The sequence below is a fragment of the Anneissia japonica genome, unplaced genomic scaffold, assembly GCF_011630105.1.
Source record: "Anneissia japonica isolate Jap-2015-1 unplaced genomic scaffold, ASM1163010v1 scaffold7731_len1735946_cov199, whole genome shotgun sequence".
NCBI lineage: Eukaryota > Metazoa > Echinodermata > Crinoidea > Comatulida > Comatulidae > Anneissia > Anneissia japonica.
Window position 1 is genome coordinate 120,468 of NW_022758997.1, and position 11,557 is coordinate 132,024.

At 35.4% G+C, this 11,557-nt stretch overlaps 1 protein-coding gene across 1 annotated transcript in view; it reads right to left on the minus strand.

The window, feature by feature from the left end:
* Positions 1-11,557, minus strand: part of LOC117125490 (nuclear receptor subfamily 1 group D member 1-like) — an 86,962-nt gene that overhangs the window by 11,883 nt on the left and 63,522 nt on the right. The window contains exon 4 of the mRNA XM_033271987.1: positions 538-1,958. Within this exon, the coding sequence (XP_033127878.1) occupies positions 538-1,958 (1,421 nt within the window). The remainder of the gene's footprint in view (positions 1-537; positions 1,959-11,557) is intronic.

An 11,557-nucleotide genomic window follows, 5' to 3' on the forward strand; every position in this document is an offset into this window, starting at 1 on the left:
CTCCTGTTACCACTATCCAACAGTATACTGTCTGTCTCTTATACACATCTAGATGTGTATAAGAGACAGGCTGTCCGACAGGTGGCTTCGGCTTGTATAAATGAAGAAGGGGAGAGTTTGGGAGAGGGTACCCCCATGAAATTGGATATTTTTTTTAAATAAGGACCTCTGGATGGCCGGAAATACTGTAGCACTCTACGACTGTGAAAGGCATGTTTTGGCTTGGTGTACATTTTTTTTTTGGTCCAACTGCCCAAGGAGCTCAGTCAGTGCAGTGGTTGGGGGGGGGGAAAGTCTGACTTGTCCGATGTTTGGGGGGTTAAGCCAATGCCCCCGCTGGCACTGTCACTAATCATGTACTATCATAGCGTTTAATTTATGATTTAATTTTATGTACAAATGAATTCACCACCAACAAAATAATGATAACCTAATAGCCTTGAATGATGAAGATGAATGACCTCATAGCCTTAATTTTGGCAAAGATTATGTGGATTAGAATGTCAATGAATGAAACAAAGAACAATCTCTACTCACTCTTTCTCGTAGATTCTCATCTTCTCCTAGAAATGGGTAATACCTTTTCCGTAAAAACTGGATGCGTCTGAAAGTGTAGAAGCAGCTGTCGTGGTAGGCCTTGTAAACCTTTTGAACAATATCTGCATACTTCTCCTCCTCCTCCGGTGAAATTTGGGCATCAAGGTCAAAGTTTGCCGGTAAACAGGTTGGCTCTTCTCTTCGTTTTATATGCATTGCCATCTCGGGGCCCATTTCAACAAATTCCATTAAGCCCGATGGACATTTGGAAATGATCATAGAAGGAGAGAAATCTAATTTAGGACTTCCCTCCGAGCTAGATGAGATTGATCGGGAGTCTGACTTACCGTCGGACCCTGTGGAATCGTAGGACGGAGGACCACGCGATAAATCCTGCGGTTTCATTTGATGGTTCAAATTGTTAGTATGGTAAGGTGGGAAGTATGGTGCTTTGTTATCATCATAAAGGGGTGAAATGTCCATTGGTTCTTGTTTACGGGGACTGACTTTTGTGTGTCCTTTCGGAATATAATTGCCTGGTTGAGCATCAGAGGGGAACTGGAAAACATCATTTGATGGGCTCTTTCCATGGGAAGATCTCTCTTCGTGAGGAACATCACGTGGTAATCTAATGCCTTTTGATGTATGTCCTGGAACCATCATCACCTGAGAAGAATGGTGAATACTTGACATATCTTTATTTTCTTGATCACCTGGACTTGGCGTATCGCATGGAATCAGGATCACTGGTTGGCCAGATTGTAAGATCTTGGTGATTTTATTGACCGGAATCTCTCCCGGACTACTTCCACACGATATTGGAGCAGGTGAATGAACCTGCGGTGCTGGTCCCGGACTCATTGTATACAGATCCTCATGCGACGATCCATGGATGTCTGAAGATTTTCGCAGTGAATTTGTACCCATATTAGGATGCTTCTCCGGCATTGGCATCATATCTGGAGAGAGTTGCGACATATGTGGTCGGGTTGGTATTGAACTGGAGACTCTACTGCAACTACTAACTGCTGTTGAAGCTAGTTGGCTCAAAGAAACTAAATCAGGATCCATTTCGGAATTTTCACTCGGGTACTGACAATCATTTGGACTCATATCAAGTTCTCGTTTGATAATCATGCCTATATTATGGCCAAACGCCATTTTGTGCGCCATCATACTGTTCATCGGCATGGTTTTATAAAGCGACATGTGCGAGATAGACGGCGGTAGTAATGTACTTCCGGGAGGCTGCATAAGCCCTGCGCTGCTGGGTGGCATCGGGTAGCTACCCTGGCTGAATAACCGGTTGCCATAAAAACCAGCTGGTTTCATTGTTGTGTTGTCTCCAAGGTTGCGTTGCTTGGCGATTGTTTCGTGCATTTTCTCAATCATGCGTTTAGACCGCCGTCCGAGTCGTGATGCTGTAATAAAACAAATACTAGAATTATTTAGCAGTACATATTATTTCAATTTTATGTTCAAAACATTGTGGTTATTCCAATATAACAAGAGTCAAGGTCTTTATACATTAGTTTAATTTAATGTATGGTTAAAATGAAACAGTTTTTAAAATAAATTTACTAGGTAATTAGAAATTAAGTCTTATGAAAACTTGTCTATGGTCGAAATTAAAGATATGAAATTGTTGGTATTATGTTCATTGAACAAGATACCACTATACACCTACGAAAATAATAATATTACAAAACATTAATAAAAATAAAAACAATTATAACAACAAAATGTTATCCATTTACATGACACCTAATGATTGATGGCAAGTACTCATTTTTCCAAACTAATGGGAACACAAAGAAAGATAAAGACCTAAATAACAAAACTGAAAAAAAGGTTGCAAAGATAAACTAAAATCCACAGGAATGTTGTGTCAAGAAGAAAATAAGAATCAATCAGAAATAATAGAAAACAGAACATAAATGATTTGACTGCAATGGTATCTATTAAAAAAGAAAATAACAGCTCTCATAACTGTTAAATATATTGTTAAATAAAAAAAAAAAAACCAAACGAAACAAAGGCAAATGATAATAGAAGCAAAAATTTTACACATAAATCTCGGGTAGTCATAAGTTATCCTAGAATTTTTATTAGCCATTGAAAAAAAAGAAAATTATAAATCTTCTTTATTTTCCAATCTATATAACGACTGTTTGTTGCCCCGATGTTCACAATATCAATAATTGTCAAGAGACTATGGCGCATGGTTTGAAACCCTGGAAGTCGCAATGTTATTACAATGTTGGGGCTAACTGCAATAAAGCATATGTCCTTCACTATTATTGCGTCAAACAGCTGGGGACAAATATGAATAAACATTATTCTGTGTTTTTCCCCAGGTGCTAAAATATATCAAAGCCCACCTGTATTCATAAAATATTTTAGAATAATGAATGTGTCCATGTTTCAAGGTCTGCTGTCTGTCAAGTAATTTCAATATGATATATTTTGTGGAAAAATTATCTTACTTATTATAGAATTTATAGAATTTTGGAACGATAATAATGAAATTATTTTAAAGTAACTTTTTGCTTTGTTCGAAAGATCAATATACAACATTCTTTTGCCTCAACAAAGATTGAAAGGTGATAAATTTTAATTAATATATGATCGGTTATATGTGCGTTTTGAATGGCCACTGTATTTAAAATATATTTTAAAGATACCGGTACATATGAAGGGGGTCTAGATGATAAATTTGAACAAAAAAATATTATATGCCCATATATAGTCATGATATGCCTATATATGGTCATGGTATGAGGTCATCATGACCATATTTAGGCATGTCACATGCTTTTGTCAAATAAAATTTGATAGTGTGGACAGGGCTTAAGAAAAAATAAATAAATAAAAAATATAAATTATATAAAATAATTTCATAACTTTTAATGAAACACAGACAAAAAATGATTCGCTGATTTTTATACATTTTACTACAAAATCCTTAAATTTATTATGAGCCAATTTAAGTGTCTGCAGAATAGAAACCGTAATATATGCGTCTGTTAATTGGCAAGAAAAATATTTGCTCATTCTAAATTGAAAGCTAATAACATACCTAAATATACAAACTAAGGATATCAAATATTGATTTATTAACGCAAAGAAGACTGTATATGTTGAAAGTACTGGCTTTCTTTACTGATTCTGTTTGGCACAGGGGATAAAATAACAAGCAAAATTTATTATTTAATAAAGCAATAACTTGGAACGGAACAAAAGCTGAAAAACTGAAAACAGTACCTGGTAGAAGGTATGATCAATTCTATATCAAGTGACTGAGGAATATAGTACTTTACAGCCCATAGAAAGGTGGTATATTATCTACCTATTTAAAACTGGCTGTCTGTTTTCGAACAGAAGGCGTAGTGCCAAAATCTCTTAAGGTCAGTGGCGTGATGCTGTGAGTTCTTAGGGTGGGGAGGGGGAAAGCTCCTGTTACCACTATCCAGCAGTATACTGTAGTACTAATACAAATCCTTGACCAGTGGGTGTGCTTTTAGGAAAAAACCTCCAGTACTCCAGTTTATAAGGGACTAGAAAGCGCAAGGAGCCCCTTCTACTAATACTCCAATGCATATAACAGGTAGGATATGACATCATCCTACCCATATATGGACAAATTACACAAATCCTCTCCCATCTCCCATCCTCTCCAAAATTATTTTTTTATCCCACTTAATTCCTTTAACTTTCCTTGGAAAAGCAATGGGTACCGTAATTGATGAAAAAAAACCCCACAAAACAATGCTCTCGAACAAGTGCTGTGCCCTTATCAAATATACTTTATAGACCTACTCTATATTGTGATGCTAAATCAGGAATACATATTACCAACATGACATGTTTCATATCATTAGGGCACTGATAAACAACAGATTCATCACGGATTAAATATTATCAATCAATCAGTAACATCTATATAGAACAAAATGCAAATTCAATAATATTGAAATTTGACCTATTAACAAAAGATGTCATGATAAAATAAAAGAAAATAAATAAGTTGCGTTCTCCATATTTTAAATTTGTCATTTCAACTTGAAAATATGTAACAATAAAAGCAAGGAATGGCTGTTAGTTGATGAAGACCCCCCATTAGGTCATAAATCAAACAGTAAACAGTTGTTTGTTGCAATACAGTTGAACTGATGTTGCCAACTCACATCTCATTGCAGTTTATGGCAACGTTACTTGACTTTTAGTAGCAAAACTTGAAAATGCAATACCAGCTCAATACCTGAAAATGATTTTTGTAATAACAACTATGAAAAAACAATGATTGATTTATTTATTTGAATAAACGCCCTGCCTTGAAGAAACTCCCCCACCATAGCCAAATTTGGAATAAACAATTTGGGTGTTTCTTTTTTCCTTGAACAAACACCCACTAAAACAAAACTAATGGAGTGGCATCATTCTCAACACATTCCATTAATATTCTACTGCAGTAAAATTGACATATTTTTCTATAAACCTGGTTGAGATCAATAAGTCTTCATCACGCACACACATTTTGATTGTAATTATACTGATGGACAATGGGATGGGCGGTTGGGGGCGCTTAACCAATAAGCTAGGCTTTCCTCAATAAAGAAGGGGTGGAATGCGCTTAACCAATAATCTACAAGGCTTTCCGCAACAGAAGTTTTTAAACATTGTACAGGATTAGAATATGCTTAAAACTCGAGGGAATCAAAGAACATCCTATGAATTAAACTAATAATGTACAATAAAAATTAGTGAGCTTTTTTTTATATGCGTTTTTACTACATGTGAAGAACGAACTAATACAAGAAGAAAAGACCAATAAATTACAAATTTAATGCTTCTAGAAAAGATTCCCTCAAATCAAATCAAAACTCTATTCTGGAAATACTCCTTCAATCCATTTGCACTAATCTCGTGGGTTTAGATTCATCAATAAAATTAAATTAGTGAAGTAAAAATAAACACAAGCAGTACATTGGATAAAAATTAACTCAACTAGGAAACTAAAATCTTCTACTTAAATTATCTAAACTAACGATGTCAAAATTGTGATGGACATCTCAATAGTACCTCATTTGTTTATCTTTCTGTTTAAATTTAAAACCACAATATAAAGACTGCAAGTGCCCTTGCTTTATGTTTGAAATTAATTTGAAGAAATTGAGTAGCTTAATTAGAAAAAGGTGCTTATCAATATTTATCTAGAAGCTCATGAATTTTCATGAGAATGAAGTAGCTATCCTAGAATGACCCACATATCTTGACACAGGAAACTAGGGGTCAGGTTTGCTCACCCTCTCTTTTTGAATGTTGACTGGTAATATAATTTTCTCAACCTGTGGTTAACTATACTTATCACAAAATTAGATAATGTTCATAATCTATTAAACAGATTGAAGGTAAAATAAATGGCATGAAGAATTTATCCACCTACTGTAGTCCTAAATAATTTTTTTTTAAAAATTTAAAAAATAAAAAAAATAAATGAAAAACAATAAATTCCACTACAATGTTAATTTGACATTAGGGCACATGCTCAATGGATTGTTCAGATTGCCAACGACATTCAGTAGATGACGTTGCTTCGTCATAACTGAAGTTACCGCATTTTAAAAAATTGGTACTAAAAATATTAACATTTTCATTATCTACTGTAAATGAACCCTATATGTGAGCCGACTGTACTTTCCAAGATAGAGTCTCCTAGTAATACTCATGGGCCTTCTTCCTACCAAATGCAAACTATGGTTCGTTCGTAAACCAATATGCAAAACTATTCGTAAAAAAATATGCGATTTAAGGATACTTCATTTGAATGTGCATATTAAGTTCTGTTATTACATAGTCCGCAGAGTTTATCAACCTCATAATGAAGGAGACATTGTGTATATATTCCATGTGAAATCTTTTTTTTTCCCTCTTAGCTTAAAGAGCTTTTCCTTCCATTGCAATAACAAAACCCAGGGGAGAATGATGATTAGCCTGCTCTGGTAGCAATGGCCAGCTGATAGCTTCTAACGATTAACGATTATTACAATAGCATTGTAGGATAATAGGCTTAGTGCAAAGTTAACTGTGTATTCACAAAACACACAACAAGAGAAACATTATTCCTGTGTTCGTACGTCAACCAACCTTTTTCTTCAGCGATAAAATTTCATCTATAGCCTGCGGGTTCACATTCTATATTCGTTCATACTTTTTACATTTAAGAGGTAGTAAGATGTTGTTTAATACATTTTATCAGAACAAACTAACGTACTACTGTACTAACTATTATCCTAGCCTAAGCTAGGTTAAGTCCAGTATGATAATACCTCTCTGTAAATTCCTAGCTCACGTTACTGTAGAGTATTGTATTCTTACGTTGACTGTTCTGAACGTCGATCAAGAAAAATTCCAATTTGTGTGAATGAAGTCAGGGTAAGGCAAGTTTCTATCTTCGACCGAACCCTCTCAGAAAAAAAAAACCAACCCTTCTCTTGCATCAAATACCATCCAAATGATAATTAAATTCATTATATAATAATGCTTTAGATCCAGGGGACAGTAGCATATCTACAGGGGTGCTCAAGGGATGCATTTTCCCCAAAAAACTTGCACCCCATGTTGCCCCTCCCACTGAAAATTTTTGAAGCGAAAAAAAAATTACACTCACACACCTTATATCACCCCCCCACCTCACTTAATCATCAAGCCCCAACATCAACCATTTCAAGACTTCTAGATAATAAAAATCTTTCCATCATTCGTCTTGTCTCACTTTTTTTATAGTTAAAACAAATCTTTGAAAAAAAGTTGCCCAGAGTGACAGCATTTTAATAGCATGTTGATGTTTGTAAATCTCGTTGGTAATGATTGCGCTATCCTACGGGCAAAACGTGTGTAACAACGTAGATGATAAAGAAATGTCAGGGGGCAGGTCAATGATCAATTACAACATGATGATAAAGAAGAATAGGAAAAACCCAACAAAGAGATCCTTGAACTTCAGTGAAGTTTTCTCTTTTGTTGTACACTAGGGAATAATATCCGAAGCTAAATGATGAGTAGTAGTTGACTGTTACAAGAACTTTCAGAAAAAAAAAAATGTTAAAATTGTCTTTCCGTTGGGCATCCAGTGTTGAAACTTGCCTTTTGATCGAAAAGATGGTTCCCCATCCAAAATCTGACTAATTTTGTGTTCATGGGGGTGGATTTATACCAGAACAAGCGAGTGGTTTGAAAGAATCCCCCTTTCCAGAAATGCCTTTTTAAATTATTATTTAAAAGTACCACTTGCATGGAAGCTGTTGAAATTAACTTCAAATATTTGAAATTTGGCATTTTTATTTCCGGACATCTGAGGTGCTATATCTTTAAAATTTACCCCAGCCATGGTGAGGCTGGTGGGTAAGAACTCAAAGTGCCCTTTTGTGAAAAATTAGAACCTCCCCCACCCCTAAAAATCCTGCCTACGGGCTTGCAGGAGAACAACGGAATGTGTTTTAATCAACAGTAGAGACTGCAAAACACACACATGTAACATGCACACAGACCTATGTAATCAAGATACAAATGTGAACAAAATAAATTAATTCGGTAACATGATATTATGGTATATGAATACATTAGGAATTTATGAGAAAATCTATTCCATGTTAAAATATCAAATGTAAATTAAAGAATACAAGTCTAATATCAAACAGGCCAACCACATACAACCGAGACTATCTGGTGTGTGATGTGTTGCATGCATTGGGAATAACCCGTAAAAGTGTGCAAATGTGTTACACGTGTGTGAAATTTTTTTTTATACATTTGTAATTATTTGTAAATGTGTTGCGTGAAGTCTAGGTTCTCAAAAAATGGATTTTCTAAGGTTGTTATACACTCAATTTGCTTGTACATCATTGATTAATGCATTATCGTGTACACGAATGGATGAATTAAGGAAGATACAATTCAGCATTTCATATGCTACGATGAGTTGTGCGTTATTTAAAAACATACAGCATCTCTGACCATAAACTTGCTTACAAACTGCAAATTGTGCTACATCACATCACAATAACAATTGAATTTCTTTAGTTCTTTTGATTCATCTGAAGTTAAACTTTATTCGGGAATTTAAGGGCGTATTTCTACTGATAAACACAAAATAATACATTTTTTTTAATCGCATTTTTAATGAGTGCCAGACAGCCTGCCTGCGTTGCAACTGCATTTTGGCTTCTACGAAAATCAGTTTTCGCAGCGGATACGTCCCCTCTTTGTTTATGCAACATGTTTTTCAAACCGAGTAGTTTCTTTCTCACCAACAAGACAATATACAGTACTTCAAGTACATTGTCTTGTTTCACGTGAATTTCGGTCATGATGACGAGGACAACACGGTGTTCGGCGAGAAGGTGAATGCTTTCGGCTGTGCACATCCAGTAATTTCATCGCTCCACATGTTTGTTAACGTTTTAGCTTGTAGGACTTAGACATATGAACAAGAGGACTAACCATTTTGCAAGTTTTTGAAATTTTGATACAATCATGGTTCACCCTCCAGGTCACATTTCACCTGATAATCACTTTTTGTGTTGCTGCTAAAAAGTGCACGTCCAAAACCAGTTATTTGCCGTTCAAACACGTTAACCATTGAGTGTTTTTAATCAATTTTTTTTAATCGCATTTTTTTCTGAATTGGTCCCGTTTCTACTGATTTTTTGAAAAAGCAATTTTTTATCGATTTTTTCTTTCCAGTAGAAACAGGCCCTTATTAAAGCCACACAGATATTTTTTCAACACAATCATCGCTGTACACAGGAATATGCACTACAGTGTGTGGAAACAGTTTGGTTTCCCAACCTTGAGGTTAGGGTTTCAATCCCTCACTGTGCATTTCGCTTGTGTCCTTGCAATCTGCGTTGCTTCTCTCCAACCAAGAGTAAAAATGAGTACCTGGAGGGGTTGCCTGCTCCTGCGCTGATTACCAGTAGCAACACTTAAAGCATGTGGACCCAATGACCAGGGAAAAGAACTGCACTTTACAACCTCAAAAGAAGAGGCGCATTATAAATGCCTATAACCTGTATAGCGTATGTTTATTATTAATAATGTACAATGATTTAACTATGTGAAGTGCTGTTCAAGCTTGCTCAATGGTTTTTGATTTTATGAATAGTCAAAAAATAGAAAAACCACAAACCCTGGAAATGAATTTCACTTCTTGGAAGAGCTTCCTGCTTTGAGACCAAAATTTAATCATTTTTTCCTTATTATATGTAAACAATTAGGGTTTATAAAGTTCATGTATGACAGTGGAAAATACCTACTTTTGGGATAGGGATGAAATAGGGAAAGGAAAGGGAGAACAGAGATGGAATAGGGAAAAGAAAGTAATTCAGGAAAAAGGTAAGAGATATGGAGGAGAATGAAAAGTAGCATAGAATGAGAAAGGGCATATGGAAAGAGATTAGACAGCAATTAAAAATGGTAAAAGGAAATGAAAAGAGAAAGAACAGGATAAATGGGAAAAGTAGGGAGGAAATAAAAAAAAATATAGATAGGAATAAAGATGGCAAATGGTAAGATGGAAAAAACAGAAAGGATGATAGAAAATTTAAGAATAGTGAAGAAAACAAATGAAAACAAAGAAAACAAATGAAAACAAGATAATCAGAGATTACAATCCCTCGCCCTGCTGTCGCACAATATCTTTGTATCCGCAAATCTCACTCATGCTTGTTTTGAGATATGCCGCACATAAAAATCACGCAAAACGCGATAATGTTACACACACAAACAAACTTACACAGAGATAATAATAATATTTTTGGAATGCTCCAGTATCTGTATTTAACTTTAAAAAATAACAATAACAATAATAATGACAATAATAACATAATCAAACATGGGGTTCAATTCTCACTCTTTTTTTGTTAATTATTATTATTACCTTTTTATTATTATTTGTGCACCTTATCTTTTTTGTTGTTGAATGTTTAATATATATGCACAAATAACAAAAAAAACCAAAATAATAAAAAAAAAAACACAAAAAAAACAAACAAAAAAAACAAACAAGAGTGAGATTTGAATCCCATACTTTTGATTATCTTTACACACAAAATGTGCATTTTTACCGCTTGGCTACATTTCACCTGATATCTATAGCTAGTAATATTATACCGCTACAATACAACAACCACCAGCGGATACAAAGATATGGCGCGACAGCAGGGTGAGGGTTTGTAATCTCAGATTATTTATTATTTGTGCATCTTATAAAAATTTTTTTTTTTTCACATTTCATTATTTATAACATTAAAAAAAAATTGGGACAGCAGTTAAAAAACATCAAATCTGCATCTTACTTCTCCAATCCATCAGCCAAATGAGGCCTAGCATAGGCCTCAAATAGCAAGCCCATCAGTCGGACTTGCATGTCTTCCGGGCTGCCTCCAGGCTGCTGGCCAGAATTTGACACATGGTCGGTACGCTTGAGTCAGTCCGCAGTCAATCCGCTCGAGTCAGCCTGGCCTAGCCAAATGACTCAGTTGAATGATCCGCTCGAGTTGCGAGAGTCTGTCAGTTGCGACAAAACTATTTAAATAAGTAACGTTCTAAAATCTACATCCTACTTCTGATGAGCACCAAAATCAAGGAGGACCGAGATAATTGTCAATGTTTTTGAGTTATGCTCCCAAAGAGACAGACAAACAGCGGAGCTCATTGCAATACCCTCTTCCCAACTTCGTGCGGCGAGGGTAATTAGTAGACTAAAAATGAATATTAAGGTAGAAGCAGATAAACGAAGGAAGAATATGGTACCAACAATTTCGGAAACTGATCTCACTCTCAACATTGAGGTTGGGTTTCAAAGCCCTAGCTGTCAAAGTCGACTGGTCCTTGTGCAAGGCACTTTACCCATGTTATCTTGCTCCACCCAGGCATAGTGAAGTGGGCATAGTAAATTGTAGAATACTCCCCCAGGAGGCTGAGTAATGTACCAAGGCATTGTTCCAATGACTGTATA